General features: G+C 39.0%; 1 protein-coding gene and 1 long non-coding RNA gene across 3 annotated transcripts in view; one reads left to right on the forward strand and one right to left on the reverse strand.

Annotated features, from left to right (window-relative positions):
• TBC1D22A (TBC1 domain family member 22A) overlaps window positions 1–2,109 on the forward strand; it is a 165,999-nt gene extending 163,890 nt beyond the window's left edge. For both annotated transcript variants that reach the window (XM_061372891.1, XM_061372894.1), the window contains one exon: window positions 961–2,109. In XM_061372891.1, the coding sequence (XP_061228875.1) occupies window positions 961–1,089 (129 nt within the window). In that variant the 3' untranslated portion in view covers window positions 1,090–2,109. The remainder of the gene's footprint in view (window positions 1–960) is intronic.
• The window catches only part of LOC133222823 (uncharacterized), a 252,588-nt gene extending 230,809 nt beyond the window's left edge, over window positions 1–21,779 (reverse strand). Inside the window, exon 1 of the long non-coding RNA XR_009728384.1 lies at window positions 21,769–21,779. This is a non-coding gene — a long non-coding RNA (uncharacterized LOC133222823). The remainder of the gene's footprint in view (window positions 1–21,768) is intronic.
• Window positions 21,780–26,562: the final 4,783 nt, after the last annotated feature.

Genomic DNA, 26,562 nt, shown 5'->3' on the forward strand with positions numbered 1-26,562 from the left:
ATGCTGTCATCAGAACTGACCTTAAAGATATCTAGTTCCAACACCCCATGTATGCCTTACAAAACCAGGAACCCACATTTTAGGGCCTTCTGAAATGAAATTCAAATCACCACTTAAAATTATTTGTGTTGATTAATTTTATCTGTATTGCTATATAACTAATGTTGAAAGAAATTGAACTGTTGTTTGCTGTGATATATACAAGGCATACCCAGAAAGCAGCAAACCAGAAGTCAGATATTCTTCGTGTTTGCATATGAAAAGTCTAATTAGGGAAGAGAATTGTAGCGCTTCTCAATTTAGTCAGCAACTGTGCTTTATATGTAGCTGTCTGCCTCATAAAGAGTTTCTAAAAATGTTCAAGGTAATGAAAATTAAAGATTTTTATAGCTCTTTAAAGCAGTATGGGTATTCCCCCCTTTCTCCATACCTAGTACTGGTATACTGAAATGATCTGGGCAGCAGATGTTACAAACTGAAATTAGGTTGAACATCTTAAATGTGGAAGATACATGTGGAATTTTTAAAGAACTATGCACAAAATGGTACGTGAAAGCTTTTAGAGCTTGGTTGAAATTCGCAAGTGTGTAAGATGCATCCAGGTGCCCCATGATTGGGATACCAGTAGTAGGCTAAACATACAAGTGCAGTTATGTGGAATTTGCACACTTGGGCAGTATTGCTTTCTTTCATTCGTAGTATTTATTTTTCTAACACTAGACAAAAACTACAGTTTAGTTACAATTAATAGCTGCTTTTTGAAGTGAAAGACCGAACAGCAAGTATTTCTATGAAAGTTACAGGAAAATCACTGAATGTAATGGGATCTCAGCTTTGTTTGGGATACATACTGAGGTGTGATTGCTTACAAATCATCATTGTGTAAGTACCACATTCCTATACACTGGTGTTTGAAAAAAATGTATTTATTTCTTTTTTTTTTTTTTTCTTTCCACCTAGGAATTGCTGATATTTTTGCAAAATTTGCCCACAGTACACTGGGGAAATGAAGAAATCAGTGTACTCCTAGCAGAGGCCTACAGACTGAAGTTTGCATTTGCAGATGCCCCCAATCATTACAAGAAATGAATATAAAGAACCAAAAATCATGAAGACCAATGTATTCTGCAGTATTATGGCATCTGTTCTGGTTGTGCATTCAGCTCATTGCTCTTTCATTTGAATTAAGATGACCATTAAAATTGTGTTAAAATTTGCAGAATAAGAACAGAATACCAAAGAAATGGCAAAGCAGGATATTGAGCATAGAATGAACTTAAAAGTGAACTTTTTTGTTCAGCATGAAAAAATGAATTCAGAGTCTGTCACATAATTTTCTTCTTTTTTTTCCTTTCTCTAATTGCAGTCTGTCTAATTTATGTCAAGCAATTTTTGTGTGTACCTAAGACTTAAAACTACTTATCGAATGATTTTGTCATTGCTTCGGCATCACCTGCCATGACTTTATCAGCCAGTTTTGGTCAGTAAAAATTATTTCCTTTGAGTGGGAAAAAAAGAACTTTTCGGTGTTGTAAAGATCAAATGAGACAGCAAGGCCTGGGTTTGGAGGCCTGGTTATAAGTCAGAAGACACTCATATTCACACACCATCTGTTGTTTTCCCATGCAATTAGGTTGGAATAATAATGTAAGAATAGAGAAGATTGCAATGGAAATTGGTGGCATTTTTCTAAACATTACTCAGTCTTACAGAGTGCTGTATAAGCATTTTAGCCCTACAGAGGAGTTACTTAATGCTGAAGAGTCATTTGTAATACTGAAGTAAATCCCTCTATATATATTTGGGAGTGTATTGAAAATATCAAATGAAATAGAAGACGTGGTCTTGTTAAAGTAATTAAAGCTTTTCTTTTGAGGCCTTTCAATTTTTCAGCATGAAAGTTCACTTCTAAGAAACATTAAGAAGCTTGGTTTACAAAGCAAGATACATTTTTTTCTCAGTTGTTGCCTTATTCTCCGTTTCTAGCATGTTAGAAAAGGAAAAGTAATGTTTCTAAAGCTTATTTGTTAAATAATTGAATACCCTTTTTTCTGATTATTCAGAGAAAGTAAGAAGATGGTTCCCAGTAACAATAGCAGTAACTGTATACTTGGAAGTCTTCTATGAATTTATAGCATGAAATTAGTGTTTCTTCACATTATCATGGGATACTGAATAATTTCTTAAAATCACATAATTTAAGTGTGCTATTTATTTTCAAGAAAACTTTTCAGATAAGAATCCTGATGTTGCTCTATTAGATGTAAATAACTGTTATTACTTTGTGCCTACCCTACACATAAGGGTATTTAAGGGTGAGAGCTGCAATAAGCAACATGATGGAAGCTCAGAATTGTTATTCCTCATTTTGGTTCTCAAGTTGCACAGTGTTGCATGAAAAATGTAGTGCAATTTTAAGTTTGGGAAATAAAAGATCTGTAAGAGGTTTTATCTTATGACTGGTTTTTGGAAGATTATTTTCAAGTTCTTAAAAATATGTAGATACATATTTTGAAGAAAGCTTTCTAGATGTGTTATTTACATTACTTGCTTTAGGGGCCTTAGTTCTGGGCACTGACTTTATAAATAATTAGGTGTTTCAGGGTAAATAGACTAAAATACTTTTTTACCAACACATGATGATGAGATGTGTATTTTCAAATTATATGAAAGCTTTGGTAGAAGAGAAAAAAAATGAATTAGTTCAGAAGCAGGAATGTTTGGTCACTTGGATGCATTTCTGTTCAACTGGTGTCAGCTGGGGGTTTCAGTTGCACTGGATATAAGATCAGATCTCCTGGATTGCTGCATTTGTGCCTAGACTGTGTAGTGGATCCATGTGTCTTTAATGTCTGTATATTATTTTCTGTAACTTCAGTTTATGGTCTAATGTATTGAAATTTATGTTTACAAAGAATGTCATATTGTGCCTAACAGAATATCTACCAATAACAGAATAAAAGAAACCTGAAATTCATGACCATTTGCTTTAAACTTAATATCTACAATCATTTGTTAATAGAAATGTGTATTATTGTAACGAGAAAAGACACACAGCATTAAATGTACAATGTTGTAAGAGTTTTCTATAATTAACCTTTTTTTTTTTTATTAAGACATTATTTAGGTAGTTACATGTAACATGGAAAGTTGACCCAAAGTTGTCCGCTTTGTCAGATGCTCCTGCATAACATTTATGGGACTGGATACATAAAATGTCCTTCATCGGGTCCACATAGTTGTCTGCCATGTCTTCCAAACTCAACAGGTACCTCTTGCTTCCCTTGGAAGAAAGTATTTACATTAGAGGTCACATTTACTACTATGTCTGTGTCAGAAGTTGAATATTGTACTTGAGCACATTGCTTTTTAAGGATAGGGGAAGTTTCCTAGTATACTAACAATGCTTATTTATGTAGATACAGAGTTTTCTGGAAAATAAAATATAGATATATAAATAGCACTTATATATCTATACAGATAGGAATAGTACATAGAAGGCCAACATTTATGCAAAAATTCAATTTATCAGTACTGTAGAATTTACATAAAATACATCATTTATTGGAAAACCAACCCAACCCAACCCACCTCACATTTAACAATTCTACATCCCAGGTAAAATGTAATTCCAAACAAAATATGACATAGAAAAGGAAGTACCATTATCATTATTACATCCCATGTACTTACTGTTTTCAACATGCAAGAATCTGAATATTATAAAATTCCTTTGTAATATGTATTTTCTTATGAAGGAGGCATCTTGACACATTACTAGTGAAACCAGGCAGTCATTTCCTAGAACCCATGTGAGGTATTAAAACTGTAGTGTCTAAAATGTGTGTTAAAAAAAAAATCTGTACTAAAAAGCTAAAACAAGAATGTACAACATAAAAAGATTTATGATCACAGCATTTGAAAAATGTAAATAACAAACATATTAGTTAACTGTGTAAATACAGGACATGGAGTAGGATAGAAATGTAAGTTGAAATCTCGTATAACTCTGTAATATAAGAAATAACTTTCATATTTTTTGGTTCAGTTCCTCATGGAATGGCCCATCAACTCATTTTTAACTTCAGAACTACAGAAAGAAAGTATCTGAAATTCCATTGTATGCTCCTGACAAATATTACCACTGAGGCACCTGGTTAAAACTGTAAAACTGATGAAAGATGAGGAAATAAATCCATATTTATGAAGTGCTACATAGAGTGGAAAGCTTTCTTATTGTTCTCATCAAGCACAGTGCATACTACTACATCAAAGCATGTTTTTGGTGTGTTCATGTTTTACAGTCTCAAAACTCTTCGTCACAAGAGCAAATGGAGTAGCAAACCCTCTGTTCTCAGTTACATTTCTGCATCTCTCTGCCACTGTATCTTGTATATTTTGCAAGTTAATAAGGAAGCTTCCAAAGGTATGTCTGTATATACCATATACACACAAGGCACTGAATGTTTTCTGCAAAAAAGCAGATGAAGACAAATTTGACACCAGAGCAGGATTAAACAAGGGGCAGGGAGAGAAAATCAGGGCAAAGCAAACAGAGGATGTACAGAATTCTGGACATCTCTGGAGGTGAGAGAAAAGGGGAAGCTTCAGCTGTATGGGGGGAAAAGGGAAAATGTAGTGATGGGGTCAGTGACATCTGGAAATTTAAAGATGATTTAAGTAGATTAGCAAGCAAGGAGAAGCATCCTGTACACATAGGAAGTTTGAGTCCCTTATGATAGTGGAGTTGTGAGAAGGGAGACTTCCAATAATCCAGGAGAGTCTGGTAAGAAAATATACATGCCTGGTTATATGGAAGGCAAAGTTAATAAGTTCTCTGTTTAGAACTCCACACAGCATTCATGGAACAAGAGACACAGGGAGGCAATGGGCAATCTGTCTGTTATGTGCGTGACGGTGAATTGTAATCATGCTGGTTTCTCACCCTGAATGAAATTCTCTTCATCTGCTATGACCTGCAGGATGAAGGTTTCTTCATCTGTTTGAATCTTTGGAAGATCCTGCAGAAAATCAGCAAAAGAAGATTTTTCAAATTATTTTTTTGAATCAGAAATTATCAAAAAGGTGAAGTAAAGGCCCCAAGGCCTCACAAGGAATGTGCTGAGAGGTGTAGCTGAGAGCTATTTGTAGATTTTCTTGTACAAGAGCAGTCCTGGATACCTATCTGACATCCTGAACAGATATCCCACAGATACAGAGTGCAACAGAAAGGACATTCTGGAAATCTGATCTGTACTTCAGGTCACTTCTTGAAAACTGAGTGGGGAGGAAGGTGAGTTCTTTGTAGTGCTTTAAATTCTTTGGAGATGGGAACATGAGGAGAGGTGGAAAAGCTCCCAGTCTGGCAATCACTCAGGCAGGATGCTGTGCCATGGGAAAGAACGTCATCTCAAGTGCTTCTAAGCACTGTATGATGGAGAGTGAAGTTCCTGAGCAATTTAATTCCAGAGCATTTGCATTTTTATAAGTTAAAACTAAAATCTTGCATCCCATCTAATTCCTTAAGATTAGTGTAGCTGAGGCAGCACCAGAGTAAATAATTAGATTGCTATGGCACCATATCAAAGAACCTTTTAACACTTCAAAATCTTCTCTATGAACCCTACATTTGAGTCAAGATACATGCCAAAAATGAGAATGATGTGATGCTACAGAAAGCCTCTCAAAGACAGGTGCTCTGAAACTTATGCACTTTTTTGGCCAAAAAAGGATATCCTACAAGCTTCCAAATGAGAATTAATGAGCACAGTCAGTAAAGCGTAGTTGTGAACTGCATTTCTATATTTATGCTTGTGATCAAGCTTCCCCAACACAGAAAATTAAAGTCTGAATTTGCCACCAGTATCTGTGGAGATCCTTGGAAACTTATGCTTCAGGCACAACTTTAAAACTCTGAACTGCAGTGCGGGTATTCATTTTGTTCCTAATACAAAACTATCTAGTAGCATAAATCAGGGTCAGAATTTCTAGCAGAAGTGTATTGAGTGCCCCTTGGTTTGCCTTTGTTATTGGATTAATCCAGATTTATTGTACGTATTTGCTTTGATTTTCCTGTTATGTATCCTTCACAACAGATTCCACTTCTGTAAGATCTGGACTTCAGGGCCAAATTCACTTTATTTCAGGAATTTCTCATCCAGCCATCATCTTATCCAACCTGTGCCTACTCAGAGATCCTCTTCAGGGGAGCAAAAACGTTGCGTGTCAGAGCAATAGAAAAAAAAAAACACCCCAAAACAAACAGGGAGAATAGAAGAATTTTATTCCCATTAATTTCTGATTTACAGAAAGGATGAAGAAATGAACTTCTTGTGGGTATTTGGACAACTTCATCCTCAAACTCAGGATGCAGACTCTGACCAAGCTTTTTGAAATTCAGGTTATTTGTTTTCCTGTATTTCCACCTTTGTCCAGAAAGAACTGAGTTGTCCAGTGGAGAGTTCCTGCTACCAGCCCACTTGATCAGTTCTGTTCACTCTTTCAGCAGCAGCAGAAATACAAGCATAAATATATATCTGGTAACAAGATGCCCAGTGTTAGCAGTACTTAGATGACTATCTCGCTCATGAAACGTCATTTTAACAGCTAAGGAAGCTCAACAGACTTGGCAATTTTCCATCACTTTTGATCTAAAAATGCATCAGTAACTCCAGCTCAAAGCAGTGCTTGTAAGTGCACTGTTAGTTAACAGTGAGCTGTATATCTCGGTTAAAAAACATTACTCCTATACCTACCTGATCAAGTAAAAATTTATCCTAAGACATCAGCGAGTATTTGCAGCAACCGTATAGAATATATTACCTGATGCAAATAAATAATTCAGCTTTTGCATGCAGGAATAAGTAAAGTTGGCATATAAGTAAAGAAAGGGTTTTGTTGTTGTATTTTTTCCCAGGTATTTTACCATTATTGCATCAGTGGAAAACGTTATGTAAATTCGAAAAAGGAAAGGAGTCCATTTCTTTCCATTGCTGTCATCAAAATCCTGGGGTCCAAACATCTTCACCTTCAGGTGAAGCAGCCATTACATTCTCAGTACAGAGCTTACTCAAGAAACTTCATGCGAATGTGTCAGTGGCAAGAGTCTATTGTTGAAGGTGCACAGCCATCCTCCTCTGTGATGTAAAAGTTGTGATAATTCAAACCATGCCGGCTGATGCCGTATCTGTTGTCCACAAAAGAATAAGAAGAAAGAGGCTCATCTTTCCCCATCCAAGGACACATGTTTATTTGTGGGAATTTTTATTCATTATGGAAATGCTCTGAAAATAACATCCAATATGTTGTCAGATCAATTAAAGTTAAAAAACAATTGTAGCCAGCAATGTGTACCAAAATTCAGCAAGCACTTCCCAAGAAAACTAGTAATCATGAAATGATTGTCCTGTGTGGAATGTCTGTGAACAGCACAAGAGTTAGTATTGGTTAGGTAGTCACTTTCTTATATTAATGCAAGTTATTATCTCCTCAGTTTTGCAGCATGTCAGAAACAAAGATGTCTACATCTGAACTTGGCACACACGCCTTTTGTCGATGGAGAGAAAGAGGTCCTTCCCAGTGCCATCACCCCTGCTTCTGAGTAGAGAGCTCTGAACTATAACAAGGGAGAGGTGCCTGAAAAGTTTCTCACTAAAGGAGCCTGGAGGACAAGCCCATAGCTAGATGTCAGCATTGCCATTTCCATATGTTGAAGTGGCTGCTAGAAACGTTAATTTGAAGCAGCATTTCTGCACATACATTAGAAAGAATCACAAATTCTCTTAGACACATTTCTAAGATGCATGCTTGAAATTCAAATTTTATGTTCACATAGGCCAGAAGAACTACAATCTGAAGGACACACTGACTTCTTTGTTGCAGTTACTGTGCTGCATCATCATCCATACTTAGGTCAGCTTTAGCTCCAGCTAGACAGCAGTTCAGCCCATTAGCTTGCTGTTTATATTTGCTACCTTCCCTGCTGTGAATAAACTGTAGCACTGTAGCACAGCCAGAGATAAAACTCAGTTTCCTTGCATGCAAATTAAAATGAGTGGAAAAGAAATGTTGACAAATGACTTCATTTTAAAATGGTATCTCTGCCCCAAGATCTTCTTCCTACCACTTGTTATGTAAATAAATATGATAGGCTGCTGAGTAAAATGTATAGGACACAATTTCCCATTCTGTCTAACCAATAGTAATAGTAATGGTAGGGTTTAAGCTTCCTACTTACGTAGAACCTAAACTATATAATCTGTTTTCCACACAGTGAGGAAGAACCTGCCTCACAGAATGCACCATGCATTTGCCAGTGTTCTGGACGAAACTGCTGAATACTACAGGGAAGTGCTGGCTGGGACAATAATAATCTAACATAAAGTAAGGACTTGAGAAATGTCCAGAGGAGGTCCTGCTTAGATTCCCAGACCACAGATTAGTGTGAAATGATGTTTTCTTCATACACCTGTGTATTTCTCTGGAGGACAGAAATGGAATGTTGGCAACAAAATGCCCTGACTGTGTCCTGACTGTGTTCTTTAAAAAAAATCCCAAACAAAACCCCACAAATTTAGTAACGCACCAGTTACATGCTATCAATCTAAGGAATAAACAGCATAATGTCATTGTTGTGAAACTAAACCCTTTGTTGAAGAGTACCACTGTCAAGCAACAGTATTAGCAATTAATATTGGAGGCTGTAGGAGTTTAGCACTAGTCCAACACCTATCTGAAAGGTACTTGCATATGATAAAGGGTGACAAACTGTGTTTGCATATTTGAGGTTAGACTAGTTCTCAAAACTTTTTTAAGCCTTGAATTCATCTTTATGAATGGGGTTGTATTGGTTTTCCATGTCAAGAGAAAAAGCAAACTTTGGAACATAAGGCTTCAGAAATGCCAAGTCTCCATTTCATCCTCTTTTCAGTTACACATCTCTGTTTCAGACCCCATCTAGCCCACTTCAAGTAAATTAATAACATTAATCTGTTGTCTTCTACTTGTCTATGCTGACTGTATTTTATAAACTTTCTTGTGATGTGTTGGTGTAGAAAGATTCTGTAAATCAGCAGCGGTACTCTCTCAATTTCAAATTATCACATAGATTAGGGGAAACTACATCAAGTTTTATTGAGTAGGAATATTGTGAAGATGCACCTTTTGATTCTGAATTATTGCTTTCAGTTCATTAGACTGCCTTAAGCTCTTTATGATGATCCTGCTAGACTCCTTTCTGACAGATAGGACAATCCCAGCTTTCATCCAACCAGAGAATGGTAGGAGAAACCAGAAATGGTTGGAGGAAAACAGTGGTTAGAGGTGACAGGTGTGGGGAGTGAAGGTGATAAGATTTGCGTGAAAAAGGAGTTTGGGAATGAGCTCTGAGGCCTTGGTGCTTGACAAGCCCAGGGGCAATGAGTTGGAGCCTTGAAGGACAGGGAAGGTGGAAGAGCAAGAGAAGGGGAGAATGGGTCAGGATGCTGTTGTGGTGGGAATCTCAGCTGGAGGCCACAGATGTGGGGGTTGTGAGAGGGTCTGCAGCATTGTGATTGGACTATTTATCTGGAGAGTTTCACAGTGGCCAATGAGACTGAATGTTGTTATGTATGTGCCAGTTGGGATACTACGGAACAAGGGGATAGAAAGGGCAAGGATTTGAGTCTCTGCATCAACTTGAGTCCCTGTTACAAAATGCCATAAGTAGGCACCATATTTGGCAATGTGCCATGGAACTTGTCCAAGGTACCTAGCCAGTGTCTGTACAGAATGGATTAATACAGCTACAAATAATAGAAGTTTGGCTTCAAACATCATAGTTTTGGGACCCTGAGGCCCAGCATGTGTGAGAATACGTATCTTGGACAATCTCTTGATGACTAATAAATATTACCATTTGTGTTTTAAGCTCAGGTAAAAAAAAAATCTCTGAAAAATATTTGTGTGTACTTTGGTTTTTTTTGTCAAATCCAGTCCTGGACCTGAAGTGTTAGAACTGTAAAACCATGCTTCTAGTCTGTCATATTGTATAGTAATTTTATATTAGATACAGTAAATATGCTTGAGAACTTAGTAGTAGCACAAACTTCAATCTCCACTTTATAGAGTCTTAATATGCTTTTTTTAACTTCTGGCTTTTAAAGAAACACTAACAGGATCTGCAGAATGAGGTAGTGATACAGCATCAGCTTCTGGCTTATTGAAAAGTAAGTGATTTTAACTTCAGAAGTAATTGGTAGGTTTCTTTGTCAACTGGCCTGGGTAAAAGGAAGTGTAATTTCAGGACCTGAAATCAGGTTCCAGTTATAAGATTCTTTTTTATTAAAGGAAAGAAACAAATTGGGATAAAAAAACCAGAAAAACTAGTGATAGATCTGAGGCAGCCCAAAGCGTTAAGAGCTGCCAGTGACTGAACGGAGACTAAGTGTTGCTTATGTTTAAAGTGCAAATTAATTTCCTCTCTAGAGAAATGAAGTAGCTCAAAGCTATGAAAATCTCATATGTGAACAAGGACTATTAAAGAAACTGCCAGTTAAGACAACTAATGGAATAAATGCAGCAGAGGAAGGAGATTGAAATTTATGGTGACTAGGCAAAACAGATCAATGCAAACAAAATACAACTGGAATTTCCCAACCTACAATAGGAGATAAAGAGAAATAATGTGAAAACCATCCAAAGACGAAAATACTACTCTTTTTTTGAAGAATTAAGAATGGAAACAAGAAAAGACAAAAATTAATCTGGCTGGATAATCTGATGAAAGGAAAAGTCTTATACATCCGTAACCCAAATAAAGATACTAGCATTATTTGTAGTGCCTTGCATAACAGTACAAAGAAAGAGGGCAACACATATTTTGAGCCAGGTATGTTGTTACTTGGAAAGTTATTATTCACAAAACGCAATTTTGTGCAGCTAATTTGAGGCCTGCCTTGCTCAACTGATCTTTTTAGGTTGCTTCAAGGGACCATGAAAAGACAAAGATACAGAGGCAGTTGGGTGCCTCTAACCTATGTCCTGCTCCAGTCACTCTGGGGAAGAGACATACCGAAGACCTGAGAGGGACTAGTGATCTACATGAAAACGGGCAATACCAGTACCTCCCCCTCCCACTGCATGACATTTCTGAGGGAAAATAATGAGAAGAAATAGCTGACATAACTCTTCTGCCATTTGAACTAGAATTATCTCCAGGAGATTTTCCACAAAGAAATACACTGTTTTGGTCAGAGACACCAGTATTATAGCTCTGTAATGCAGGCACCTTACAATTTCCTGATATGCTCTAATATTTCAGGAAGAAACAGAGACTCCTGAAAAATGCAGTAGTTTACATTGCTGGGCACAGATACTGATGGCTGCTATTTTGATTCAATGTTTTCTCGTAAATTGATGCATGGATGATGCTGTCAAAATCAAAGCATGCAAAAAATGAAAGGTTTCTCAGTGCTTCCAGCTTAACTCTAGTGGTGCCCTGAAATTAAAATGTATGTCTGGCACTATACTCCTTCAAAGAAGTTTATGCAAAGTGACTGTTACCTTGAGATATTTCTTTCTCTACCCTGCTCTATTTGACATGAATTTTACTGATTTTATGAAAGATGAATGTACAAAATCTCATCAGACCATCCTTGGGAGCAGCGAAAACTCCTAGGGCATGTGCTTCTTTGTCTCTTCACTGCAGAAAGCCATGGGGGGAGGCAGCACTATTATTTTTATGGTTACCTGTTTTGCAAGTCTAAGCTTCTCCACTTCTTCCAAATTAAAAAAATTATCAATAACTTCGGGATGATTGAAAGAAATTTTTTGGCAGAGCTCCTATTTGCAACGTTTTGTTAAAAGAATAATGATCTCCAAATCTCTAGAAGCGTCTCTGGTTTCCGAGTGCTATGGCTGTAAGAACACTTCAGAGCTAGTACACGGGAGGGCGCATCTATCCTACAGTTGCAAGGAGCCAGAAGCCGCACTCAGCAGGCAGCTCCTGAGCAGTAACCCTTTAGTTCTGAGCATACAAAAGAAGACTTTAGAAATCAAGCCATAACATAAGAATATTGAAAATAACTGCTGTCCAAAAGCGTATGCCATACCAGAACAGTTACATTACAAGCCAGTCTTCAGAAATCACTTGCTTTCCTTCAGCATAAGGGTCAGTCAAAAGAAACCTGCTTAACCTGCCATGATGCAGTTTTCAGAACCAGGGAAATCCAGGGTATTGCTTCTATTACTGTCTGGGGACTGGTCAGTTCTTACAGGACAGAACTGCAGGGAAGCAGATCTGGCAAATTGTGGCATTTAGTGTACATCGTGCTGTGCTTTGGCATATGGGCTGAAACTCTGTAGAGGAAAACAGCATACTGAAAACATCTACCATATGGTAAAATTAGTGAAATACCAGCAGCATTAAGAGCAGAATGATTTATTTCTGCATATTGCGACTGTGTCTCATTTAAGTTCTATATTACTCGGTGTCCCAGTCAGAATTAGGGGCCTCTGTGTGTGGTATTTGACAATCACTCTGCCTTGAGCAAACAAAGCTGAGAAAACAACAAAGACTGGGATTTAAAAATCCCAGCCTAAAGCAACAAACAGCACAAAGCAGAGTCTCATAGCTTGTTGTAAATGCCTCTGATCATGGGATTTATCGCTTTCCCATCTGTACTCTCCTAATCTAGCTACTTAGCCTCTGCAAGCTCATTCGGAGAGTGACTATCTGAATCCTTCAGCTGTTCACCTTGACAAATACTACAGGGCCAGATTTCGTCTCTGCAACTTGGTTCAATATTGAAACAGAAGGAAACAAAACGAGCACATGCACAGTGCAGGTGAATAGTACATAGTGCACAGTGAATCCCAATTAAAGTTCCTGTGGTTTCTTGGTTACAATATTGGACAACAATGTCATGAAGGAAAAAAGCAAAAATAAAGCCTCCACCTCATTTTTTGCACAAAGCAACCCTGTCTCCCTGCTGCAGTGGGACACCATGCCAACATCCTTACAGAGATACAATTGACCCCTGGAAGTCCAACTCTGGTGCTTATGTCACCTTTCTGAGTTTGAACTCAGTTGTTCTTAAGACAGTCACCTCCTATAGCAAAAATTTCCAAGCAGTTCTCTGTCAGCCTCTGAAATATGGGGAACCCTACAGCTGCTTTATTGCACATCAGCACTATGTGATCTAGCACTTGGGCATTGCTCCTAGCAACTGTGCTTCTACTAAACCAGAGCAATCAATTAAAATGGCAGCAAAACATGCAAAACCTCCTGAAACAAACTGACAGATGAAGAAATGCAACTGGATACCAGTAAGGCCCCAGACACTTTAAAATCTGAAAACTAATTGTTTTCTTAATGGGATAATGGTTCTGAAGACTGCTGTTTGGAAACGCAATGGCCTGGAAAATGGAGGTCAATAAAACAACAAAAGGACAACCAGCATAGCTGAAAGCGGAGAGCATTTGATGGAAATAATTTAATCACCAGACTAATTCCTTATCTATTGAGTAGGGAATGTCGGTTGGGAATGCAGTGGAGCATGTGAAATCTTACAGCCGAAGTCCTAACAATGTAGTTAGTTGTGCTTTAGTGTAGCAACACATATCCTCTGGGATGGAGCAACTCCTCTTAGGTTGTTTTGCAAAAAAAAAAAAATATTAAAATGGCTAGAAACAGTAGCATAACTTGTCAATAAGTCCTCTTCCTCTGCTGCATTTATGTGGTCTAGAAATTGCTGAAGTGGTGGCAGTTTGCTACCTCTTGCCATCATTATATACTTATATATATATATATATATATGGTAAGGAATTCAGACCAGTTCTGTCAGAATATCAGGAAACATTGCTGTGATGCGTGGTTAAATACAATCTGCCTCATGAGAAAGAAGTAGTATAGTATCTAATGCAAGAAAGGACAGTGGAACAATAAAATAGTAGAAAACTATGCTGCTCATCAACTGGTACAGTCCGTATGCAGACAAACTAATGTTACCTGGAATTTTTCTTTCACCCACGGCCCTTCCTAGTGTCAGTTCTGTGCTTTTACATTTTCCATAGATGTTTTTTTCAAAAGATCCACTTTGTATAAAGCACTTAATCTTTCAGAAATGCTCAGTGAAAATTGAGGTAGGAAGTACAGCTGCAGCTGTCCCTCCCAGATAAGGGATGGGAGTATTCAGCTTTTTGTTTGCAGTAAAGAAAGGCTGGACACCAGCCAGTGTTAAGCTACATCAGCTTCTCAGGTAGACTCTGAAGGTATTGAGCAGTATCACAGGTTTGGACAAAGTGGGTCAGCAAAATAACCTACACAGATTAAGCCAAGGATGTTAAGACAGGAGCAAACATAACCATCAGATATGTAGCTAATCAGGCTCATGAGATATAAGGAGTGCAAAGAGTGAAGAGTAATCAGTCAATAAATAAGAAGATGCCGTGCTTCAGGGTTAAGAATGTTGCTGATTTAATATGATGTGATTTAACTGCAAGTGTTATCCCTTAACATATCCTTTTGAGCACAGTCTAGGAAGTCTGACCATCATTTAGGTTTTTATGTTTTCTGCCAAATGATGCAAATACTATTTGTATGAAGAAATGCACTGGAATGTGTAATACAAGTAGAAAGAAGGTCTATACCAAGAGGTAAGCTGAATAACAAAAATGCAAGATACAATCAAACGCAACAGATTTTTTTTCCTTTCTCTTATTAATGTATTTTCTCAGCTTTGATGTAGCAAATCACTTTCAAATGCAGGATGAATCTTGAAAGCTGTGGCTCTGAGAAGAGCTGATGCTGTTCACTAATGCTGCTGCTGTCTATTGGAGAGTACTCTTATAAAACCTAAAAAGTCCGCTTTCTATCAGGATGGCAACCTGGGGAAGAAGAAACACAAAACATCTTAGGTTACTGAAAAAGGTCTCTCTCCTACCCAAAAAAGGCAAACATATATTTATGGGGTAACAAAGCAGCTTGTGATATCTGCTGAGAGTCATCATGGTGTGCTTCCTTGGCAGTTTAAGGTAATCTAGGACTAGGTAACTGCAACCTGCACTTTCCCTGTGGACCGAGGCTGCACACCTCCGCCCCTCTCTTGCATTAGCCCTGCCATCTCTGAGTTTACGTTGAATCCATTTAGGGAACTTACCTGGTTGAAAGCTAATTATTTTATTTCATGGTAAGTTTTCAGGTTTTCCAGCTCCCTGAACCATTTCACTATGCAATCAAATGAGTGCCTGTGCTAAAGTTACAGATGACAAGGGCATAAAAATCTAGAAATGTGCAGGAAAGTGGGACAAGACCAGCCTTGATTTAGATTAGCTTAAAATACATGCTGAAAGCCCTCTCCTGAGGACTCTGAGTGGAAGAGGCAATGGAAGTCTGATCTTCTGCCATGCTCTAGCTAACCTATGCTCACATTTTGAGAGTGTATTTAGGCCTTTTCCTTTTCTTTTCTTCTACTGCTTTGCTCACACAACTGAAAGAAAAGTGTTTCTTCTTGGCAGGCTGTTTTCGTCTGCTTGGTGTTTGTCACTGGTCAGAAGAGCAGTACTGCTGCTCTATTCGAGCCATGGAAAGGGCATAGCTGGTATTGCAGGCAATGAGAGACTGCCCTCTCCACACAGCAGAGAACAATGATCAATATTCCCAGCATTCAAACTCTAATTTACAGAAAACAACATACTAATCTTCACTTGATGAGAATCATCACTTCTGAGCAAAAGCACAGCAGAGATTATTTACAAGGTACTTTAAGGATGTTCATCGCCACTCAGCCCTGCTCTTCCTGGTCTTCAGAGTGGCCTTTCTCTGCCTGCTCCCCCTGTTCCCTTTACTGTGCTTCGCTGTATTTGATGTTTGTTGTCACTTTGCTTTTCCAACTAGGACAATGTTCGCATACTTTCTCTTTTTACTTATATGTAAACTTTTTTGTCTTTAGACTTCTGAAATGTGTTCTAAAGGAATCTTTTTCAAGTCCTGGCTTATGTGCTCACCTAGGCAGAGCCTGTTATATAAAATGTTTCCCAGAAATTCGTCTCTTTTCTTTGGTTTGCATATCTTGTATTAAAAATCTTGTTTAAAAATTCACACCATAATTCTTACTCCTTCCTTCCAAAGCCAGTGGATAAATCCTGCCACAAACATGGACTCTCTTATATGACAACATATGCATTATGTATAATTACAAAGCACACGAGATATTGTTCAATGTTGTTAACTTGGCTACACTGGAATTCCAGCACACATCTGTACACAATTTATAGTTGCTTATAACATATGCTAACACACAGTGTGTGAACAGCTAGAATTAAAACTCAGATCCTGCAGGAGGCTCTTTATGAATCTGCTCACAGTTCTGCCATTATTGCTTGGTCTTGGAAAACAGGAACAGTGGAATTCTACACAAGGAAAATAGAAGACGGGGGATAAAATGGATTAGATTCAGCTGACTCTAAAATAGCTTCCTTTTCCTTCAGATAAGGATAGGGAGACCTGTGGGTACTTTCTAGGAGTTAATTTTGAATATTCAATTTACTTTGTTTTTTTAGTTTATTTTAAAGAAGAGATTAATGATTGCCTGACAAAACAGCAAATAAACTCAAAGTGTAAGAGAAGGTGGTGATTATACCACCTTCTGTAGGGTAAGTTTATACTAGAGTGCCTATATTGGACTGACAAGGAAAATATGATCAGAGGTCTTATATTAACATTAAGCAGCTGTTGAGATCTTGTCTTTAATAATGCACAATGTTATTACTCTGAAAAGTACCATCACTGACATCTCCAAGCTCATTTTAGAAGAAGAGCAGACTACTTTCATTGTATTATTCACTATTTCGTATGTCAGCACTGCCACTTTAGCTTTCAGGCCCTCAAGACAGACTACATTTACTTCTGTGTCTTATGCTGTGCAGTAAAATCTTTCAAGCAACAGAGAATGCTATTTAAAAAATAACCCTTCAGCTCCTCCAAATTTCATGAATTAAAGTACATTATTTCACCTGAACAGACTGCAAATACCATTTATCAGTGGCAAACAATGCAGGTGTTTCTCTATCTCATGAAAACCAGTTTTCCCAGTGTGGATGACTGAAAGTTTTTTTTCTCTCAACTACTTTAGACAGCTTGGCTGTAGATTTGTTGTCTTCTATGCCGTAAGTCAGCTTCGTCGCTTATACCCATGCAGGGTTTGAAAGGTGCTTCTTAGAAAACCCAACCTTTCCACTTTCAAGTCCAGGAAATTAATGGCCATCACTTTTTGATATTTTGAAAACCTGTGTTCAGAACTGTGACAAAATCTGCAATATTTCATTCCAGCAATGTGAAAGCTTGTGGTTTTCAAATCAAAGTATTCCTAGTCACCTATAAAACCTACACTGGATTGTCTTCAAATCAGCCTTTAAAGTCAAGCTTGTAGGAGAGGGGATGCTATGAGGACCCCCAGATTCATTGTCATCTCAGAGGTGGTTGCCATCCTGTCTAAACTGACCACCGGTAATAAACTGCATGTATCAGCCTGGTTGTGACATCCTATTAAATATGATTAACAAGTTGGATGTATATGTAGAGCTTGAAGTTTACATGTGAAAAAGTTCATTCTTGTCTTTGCATAATATTTCTGGAAAAGTCCTTATGATAACACTTGACCAAGGCTTAGCCAGTCATGGTTGCTTGTGGTCAGGAATGACCAGCTGACAGTGGCACTAGGCTTTACCTGTTGTTCTAGTAGGCACTGATCTTATGTAAGGTAGGTAGAGATACTTCTGCTTGAGGTAATAATCAATAAATCAGGGAGAGTTCTGAATTTGAGTTAATTGAAAAATGGAATTGGGTTGTAAAAGAAACCAGGACTCTCTTGAGCCCCATCTTCTTCCAAGAGTAAATGGAGGACATGAGATTGGATGGAAGTATCCTCAACAGAAGGGCTGGGAGTGGCTAACAACTTCTCAGTTGGACCATGCCAATGGAGCAGCCATGTGTGAGACACGCTTCGTTTCCCTTCATTTCTGTCCAACTGTTTCCACAGACAGCAGAGTTGCTCTGCTTGAATTTGGTGTATGGGTTTGCTTTTGTCTTTTCCTACCCTTTTCTAAGAGAAGTTTCAGAGTAACTGTCAAAACTGCAAGGATCTATAATTTTTAGGTGGTGATCCTAAGGACAGGAGAATGGAGTCCTCCTCAACCGATCTGAACACCTGCACTGATGCTCAACAGTGAAGTTCAGAGGGCTGAGGGAAAGAATAGCCCTTCAGTGTCCAGCACTAGTCAGGAAAGACATCTGACATGCAGCAATAACGCAGGAAGGATGAAGGCACAAGGGTGGTGTTACCACTAGGAGCTGGCATGTTGCTGACCTGACAGACTGTCCTGGATGGGACATGACACATGGGATGCTTGATCCCCATTATTCCTGCCCCCCAGGTCTCATGCTTCAAATGGTGTATAGGGACTGATAGATGGGGTACAGTCCCCAGGAGTCCATCCTGCTGAGGGCTGAGTATAAACTCACTGAAACCCACAGATATTCAAGTGGAATCCAGTCTGACTGACAAGGGTCCATGGGGTCCTTGCGTCTGCTCAGTGGAAAGAATAATTGAGATTAACTTGTTCCCACAAGGAATTTTGCTTTCATTTTATGAATCCTTTCTGACACAATGTTTTTTGTAATGGAAAACTATCAACAAGCTCTATAAAGTGCCAAAGTTATGCTCAACCATTGATCTACTGTCCAACAATGTTATGGCCAGAGTAGATTGGTATGACTATCTTATTTGATCTGCTTTAAAGGCAAGCTTCTATTCTTGCCTCAAAGGCCTTAAAACTTCCTTGTAACTTCTGGTCCAGACAGAAGTTAAAATTCAAATACTTCAAGTCATGGATAACAACTTTTTCTCTTTTTCTTTTTTTTTTTTTTTCCCCATTGCTCTAGCAATCAGAATTATGGTTAAAATTTTTTTTATAACCCTGCTTGTCATGCACCAGGAAGGACTGTGATGGTTCAACCCAGTTGGCAATTGAGACCCATGTAGCCACTCGTTCTCTCTCCCCTGCTGGGCTGAAGGAAAAGAATCGGAAGGGCAAAACTCATGGATTGAGATAAAGGCAGTTTAACAGGTAAAGCAAAAGCTGCACAAACAAAGCAAAACCAGGAATTCACCACTTCCCCTGGGCAAGCAGGTGTTCAGCCATCTCCAGGACAGCAGGGCTCCAGCACATGTAATAGTTACTTGGGAACACAAACGCCATCACTTCAACTGTCCCTCTTCCTTTCTTCTTTCCCCAGCTTTATATGCTGAGCACATCTCCATGTGGTGTGGGATATCCCTGGGGTCACTTGACTTGGGGTCAGCTGTCCTGGCTGTGTCCCCAGGCTGCTCACTGGTGGGGTGCTGTGAGGGGCAGAAAAGGCCTTTGCTCTGTGTAACCACTGCTCAGCATTAGCTAAAACACACCTGTGTTGTCAGCACCCTTTCCAACACAAATCCAAACCATAGCCTCATACTAACTACTACGAAGCAAGATAACTCTACCCCAGCCAAAACCATCACAAGAACTTAGCTCATGGATGTCAGCTTTGAAATGAATTCAGTTTTATAGGTGATGTGTCTGAAAAAAGAGCTTTGTGACATTGTGTTGTTAGTTCAGAAATCGCAGAAATACCGAACTCTTCTATTAATTCAGTGACCACTGCAAACCAGAATTATGTATTTTTAATCCCTCCTTTTTAGGGGTTGGATCCACTAATTAGTGATAGCTGTCATAAATGAGTGCCCAAGAATTTGTATGTTAAACAAAGCGCCACTCATGGAAGGACAAAAATAGCAACCACCAGCTTCACAAAATCTCTGCCTGCTTTCTCCAGCTGCACACAAAACCCTTTTCCCTTTTAAGCTAACACTTGAACTGGTGTTCATCACCAGTAAAGGAGGACTCATTTGGAGCGATCACATCTTCTTTTGAAAAGGGTTGTTAGCTTAATTTTCAGAAGTACTGTGCTTTTCTGGTTTCTTCTGATGATAACATGGGCTGCATTTGTTCTGACACTGAGAGAACCAAAATGTCCTGAATAAAATCACCTGTGCTGAATGACAGAATTACATCCAAATACTATCAAAATCAATAGCAGCCTTTCCACAGACCGCTAAGAGAGCTGGAGTAGATGTGTTTGTGATCATTTTTTGTCTCCACTCCATGGTTCCTCATAGCGTATATGTTTATTCATAGGCAAACTGATTACAGGTCAAAATGGCTTCCCATAAAACGTGACCCTGCATCTGAAAGAAATTAGTGTTTCCTTGGGTAGTGCTCAAGGTGAATTACAGATTTCCTTCCTTCGGAGTGGACTTGCTTATCTTTTCAAAAAAATAAAAATGTTTCTCTTTTATCTAATCTCAGAACTTGCTCATATCTCTTTCTTGAACAGTTGCAGTACATTTTAGCAGGATTATCAGAGTTTTACAGGCTTTTGAAAGCTTTGGATTTGCCTTCATGCTGTTAGGCAGTGAAGGCAAGAGAGGATGAGTCTGCATCACACCTAAACACCTGCCACTTCAAATCCTGCAGTGCCAAGGTGGGTGTCCCAGTAGGATCACCCAATTACTGCAGACTACAAAACACAGTTTTTCCTGCAGCTAAAAAAAAAAATAATCATGTTTTGTCATAGACTTACTGCACCATGCTAAGATGCAGACAAAATAGGAGAAGGTAAGAAACTATGATGGGGTGGAAATGGATTTGCTCTGAAATTAAATAGTACTATGATAGGACAGATAAAGATAACTTAAACTAACACATGGCCAAGGAATAGGACTTCATATTCTTCCATTTGAGTAGAAATGCCTTTGACAGGTGATTCTTAGGGCTCTGGAGAAGAGAAGGGGTGTATTAATGGAGGCACGACCATTTTGATGGTGCAGAGCAGGTAAACCAAAAGTTTAATAGAAAGGTGCTATCAATGAGCTGCAAACAGCACTAATGCTCTGAAGAGATTACTTTCTGCTCTCATGTAGGAGAACAGGTGAGGAGTACTGGGAGCCTGTGGTGACACCAGTGCAGAAGAATGAAATGCTATCTGCACCTCTGCAATTCCTTCCAGATCTCTAACCAGGTGACAAACACAGATGCAACAATTCAGTGACAATTTGGGCTGTTGTTTGTTTTGATGAATTTGTGCTCTTTAAATAAAAAGCTGTTGCACATTTTAATTAAGAGTTATGAAGAAGTCATTTGCGAAAAGGTTTAATTATGTAAAAAAAAGCCCACAGCAAGGCTCCAATTTCACGCAAACCTTCACAGGGTAAAGAAGGCCAAGTATGTCTTTTAATTGTGAAGCTATTTGATTTATAATTGCAGATGGATATGTTTTATAAAAAACAGTCTTAAAGAAATACTTATTCCAAGCTTTACAGATATGGTAATATTTATATTAGCAGCCTGTGTCAGGCGAGCCTGACAAGGGAAAAAAACATATGGTCCATGGTGACCTTTCCCCAAACATCCCCTGCACACTTCCCCCTCCCAGCCTCAGGTTGGGGGGAGTGCTAAGACATTATTTTTAGTTTGACTAAGTTTGCAACTTATTGCAACCTGTTGTGCTGATGCTTGCAACACATTTATATCTGCCTAATCTACAAGAAATAATGAACCAATCAGAAGGCGGCACCAAGCAGATCAAGAGGAAACAAACCAGTTTTCACTAGGTATGTGGTTTGGACTGCTGCTAAGAACCACTGCGTGTGCGCAGTGCTGAACAGTTCGTAAGTTCAGAACAAGGAAGACGTTGGGCCTTCAGCAAGAAGACCCGCACCAGAGACCACCTGGGAGTAGTGCGCAAGCGGCAGGAAGGCATTCCATTAATTTACATAAAACTCCGCCTACTCTTGGATAGTTGATGTATATGTAAAACTGGCCACTCCTTCTGAAGTAGGTCGGCCCTCTACAGCAAAAGGAGTGTGTATTTTGACAACATAAAAAGCCGGAACCTAGTGCGGTGACGGGAGGCAGAGCCTCACACCACTCAGGTCAAAATTGCCTCCTTGGGGATGTCGTTATGGCGGAGCCTGCCACCTCATATTGTGATGATGTTTCTCCGAGCTTGTTTCCTAAGCATCATCACATGGTCTCTGGGGTTGGTAAGATAAGCACTCACCAAAAAATATCCATCACTGTTTCTTTTACCCTTTGCTGGCTCTTCCTCCCTATATTTTCCTATAGTAATAAACTAATTGGATTTTTATCCATTGTGTCTTGCCTCTCTCTCAACCTGGAATCCCCAAACTCTGGAACACACAGCCAGACAAAAGAAGTTCGTTTTTCAGAAGCATCTCCAATTATTGCTAAATAATCATAGATTCTTGAAATCAAGACCTAAAGTATTTGACCAACTCAGTATTACCTTGAATGACTACTGACAACAGCATCATATCCCATGAAAAAAGCTTGAGAACACCTGAAAAGAGCCTGAGTTTAGGTACCCAATGTATGGCTTCATGCAGCATTGTGAGCCAAACAAAGTGGTTTAAACAGGACAGCATCCACCACCACTACTGTGATTTCTAGCCATGACTGCTTATTTCATGCTGGATCTAGCATTCAGCAGTCCAACCAATGATCCAATTAAATGTACACAGGAGAAGGTTAAACTCTAAAGAAAGTAAAAAAATTACTGGATTAGTGAATTTAAAATGTTTCAAATGAAAGCTTGCAGAATGGCTAGGATCAGAGAGGAAAGGAAGATGGAGTTAAACTTCTCCCTTTTGGTGAGCTGTGTAAAATTCTGCATCTTCATATATTGATTGGGAGGGGAACAGGGAGCCCAAGGGCTGTATCCTTTTATTTGACTGCTTTATGGTCAGCTCTTGAGATAAAAAGCGTGAAGCATTGCAAGGTGCATCTACCTTTTTGAGTGACTTCATATTTTTGCTTTTTAAAAAAGCCATCTCTTTTTTTTCTGCAGTCTCCAGTTCACGTGTACAAATGCCACATCATGGAAAAACTTTGGAACAACAGTTTCGATAGGTTAGGCAACTTAATAAAGATACTGCTTTTCCAAACATTTCCCCAGTCCACCAGTATACTGCTGGCATCTCAACTTGTACTGTCTTGGCAATCTCCCTCAGTTGCTTATAGTAGTTGACCAGGGTGGAACAGATGACAAATTTCTGAGCTCTGCAAAAGTGAGGCCTCTGCAGGGTAAGAGGATGATCATCACACACTTTTTCGGGGTATATTTTCATGCAGATTTTCTCTTGGGGTGAAAGACTTTTCACACACAGCCTGTGGTTTAGGGCACCCTCAGTCTCACTAATGCAATTCCCTGCTGACCATGATAGAAACTACTTGTGTAATGGGATCGAGGTTAATTATTTTCAAGTGCTAGTTTTTGTTTTTTTTAAAAACAGCCGTTTTACTGATACAGTTTAGAAAATTTTCCCAACAGATTCTTGCACAACTGATTGATGCAGGAAATTGAGGGGGATGACAGAACGGGAACTTCTTATACTGCCTTTGCTGTAGAGAACTGGCATGTAGTCACTGCCTAATACTCGATGACGAAGGTGATTGATTACAGCAATGTCATTCCAGTTTCTTCATCCCTTTTTTCACTTTCGGATCAAAAAGCAGCAGTTACAGGTCACACAATTTCATGTAGGGGAAGATTTTTCTATCAGTAATGCTGCTGTCGCATCTGCTTTGTGTACTAGATGTTAAAAGGGGCTAGTTTACTGGCCTACATTAAGTTAGAAGTGACCTTTGAGCAATATCCTATACAGCTCACTCTACAGGAGTTTAAATAATTGGCTGCAGCTGAAGAGGTTGCTTTGAGCATTGCTTTCTTTAGCTATGGCACATCTTACGTCAGTGCACTAAAACAATTTTGGATGTTGGGTGTGATGTGAAGGGTTAAACCATGTACGGGGGGGGGTAGGTCAAGCTGCTTGCTTAAGTGTTACTGCTTGCTCATGCTTATCGTACTGGCAATGTACAAGGGGTTAGATCAAGCCACTTGCTTACTACTCGTTCATGCTTATCACACTCACTGTATATGCTAGAACAACATATAAGGATGTGGCTATTGCTAAAAGGTAGGGGCCGTGACTTGATTCCTGTCCTTTGGATGCCTAGGCTGGCTGAAATTGGCTCTGCGCTTTGGATGATAACCAGGCCTCGAGAGAGCATGGGCAATGACTAGAGGTAAAAAGTTCAGGCTTGAGGAAGAGTTGTTTACTTCAGCTTGATACCCTCGCTCACGACCACTAGTAGGCACTGTGCAGGTGCAAAGGACTTCTTAGCTCATTATAATACGAAGCGGGAATAGGACATGAATATGTAGAGGTGTGTTGTGCAACCTCATGCATATGTATAACTTTAGAGGATAAATGTAAAAGGGAAACTACGCTAAGGTGCGCATGCCTTTGGAGGAGCTATCTCCCATGTGCCTCAGTGCTGAATAAAGCATACTTACTTTACAACTTTAACGAGTTGTGGAGTCTATCTGAGCAACAGGTGCAGGTGAACAAGCTTCCTTGCTGAATCACTGCTAGGTAGGACTGGCTTAGCAGTCGGGCTGGTTCCAGCAGATCAGGATTAATACAACACCAGGAAAGCTGTGTAGCGGGGGTAGGTTGTGGGTGGAGAAGGGTTGTTATTTATGATGCCATGCACAGATGACTGCTATTTATCAGTTATCAGGAGTACCCTTTTCTCAAAAAATACACAAAAAAATTGGAAGTTCTGCAAAAATATGCCACAAGCATATTGGGACAAGCTCACTATCTGGGTCTCAATTGAGTTACATTAGCACCTTGTTAAATACTCCATTGATTTTAGAATTGTTCTGAGTGTATTGATCTCGGTGGCTGGTCTTGCACATGCTACACAGCAGGGATTCTTTCAAAGTACTACTATAAGATATTTGAAAATAGAGGTGCAGGAGTGTGCTAAACATGACTTCAGGCGCTAATTTACAGCAAGAGTCTGAAACTTTGAGTCATATAAAATACGTCATCTTCCAATTTCTTTAATAAGACTTTTTTGTTCTGACAGTCGTTTACAACGTGTTAATGTTTAGTACTTGAAAAGGTGTTCACTTAAAAATGGATTTATTATAATAATCATGTTTTATTCTCTTTGTTTGGAAGAGGACAATCAACAGAAATCACAAAACAAGATCTTGTCTCTCCTTTTTCTTCAGCAAGATTTTCAGTTTCAGTGCAATGAAATTTTTGTTATGTCTGACGCTCTTATATTTTGAGTACATACCTACCAGCCAGTTAAAAGAAGGGAGTCCAAAGCCAAACTAATTCCTTTGTGTACTCTGGGAAGTCACACTTAACAATCTCAACATTGCAACACAGATGTTAGAATGTCTGTTACTGGGGACAAATGCATTTCAAAAAATGGCTTTGACTATCTAACAGCCACATCCCATGGCACTAATTTCCTGAAGAGCAAACTGACCACCTTTAAATGCAGATGGCTGGAAAAAAAGCTACTGCAAGGAATAAACTTCTGCTATTTTTCAGCCTTTAGGTGCCATTGCTGATCCCTAACAGAAGTTTGTTTGTGTCTGTGAGGAGCATGAGGCTCAGATCTTTAGACTTCTGAGGTGACTCAAGGTTTTCAGTCCCTGAACAAATGATCCCTCTTTCTGTGAATAACCAGAGTTAAACAGGAAGAATTAGTTTATGGTTACTAAGAGAGAGAATAAGTCTGACTATCAGGTATTCTTTCAGAGGTAAGCATGTGTTTCTATTTAGTTACAAATGACAACTGAAGTGGGGTTTGTGAAGTCCCTGAAGAGCTCTGTTCTGTCCATTTCATTCTAGAGCACATCCATCTGAAGTACCAGCAGGGCTTGCTGCCAGAGGCAGCATGCTTGGATTGTTGGTTATCAGTGGATACCAGGTAGCAGATATGAACAACAAGGGAATGACTGAAAAAGACATACCTTGAATATTCCAGAACTTATTTACTGCCAGAGACAGAGGGAACACTATAAAGTTCAGACTGCAAAAAAATTACGTGGCCCAGAGGCACAAATGTTAATATTTAACAGCTCCTGCAAAACAAAACAAAGAAAAACCAGAGACTTCTGAAGCAGCAGTAAGAAAAATCACTGTCATGGGAGAAAGGTGATGAATAAACTGTGTGTATTTCTAGTCCTGTTCAAGAAACAGGATCTTGTGTTGGCTGTGTGCAGGAAAAGGCTAGTAGGATGGAGGAGTGGAAAGTCTGCTTTAGAAGATGAGAGCTTGGCTTCTTTAACCTAGCAGAAGGGGAGCTGAGAAGGGTTTTTCTCTCTGTAGATTCATCAAGTACTTATGAATAGTCCTAGGGCAAACGTTGAACAAATCACAAACATTGAAATGCCTGCCAAAAAGAACTTCAAATATGATTAAAGGTTGGAGAACAGGTCTAATAATATCAAGTTTAAGCTAGCTAGCTTTATCAAAAAAGGACGGAGAGATGCCTTGTGCACAGCAAGGTGCATAAGCACCTCCCAGGAAAAATTCATTTGGTACCTAAGAGCTCTCTCCAGTATCACAGAAAAATGGTGAGTAACCCTGAATC

This window comes from Neopsephotus bourkii, unplaced genomic scaffold (genome assembly GCF_033783945.1).
Source record: "Neopsephotus bourkii isolate Nb327-2 ecotype Australia unplaced genomic scaffold, CSIRO-AGI_Nbou_v1 NB_1624, whole genome shotgun sequence".
Classification (NCBI taxonomy): Eukaryota; Metazoa; Chordata; class Aves; order Psittaciformes; family Psittacidae; genus Neopsephotus; species Neopsephotus bourkii.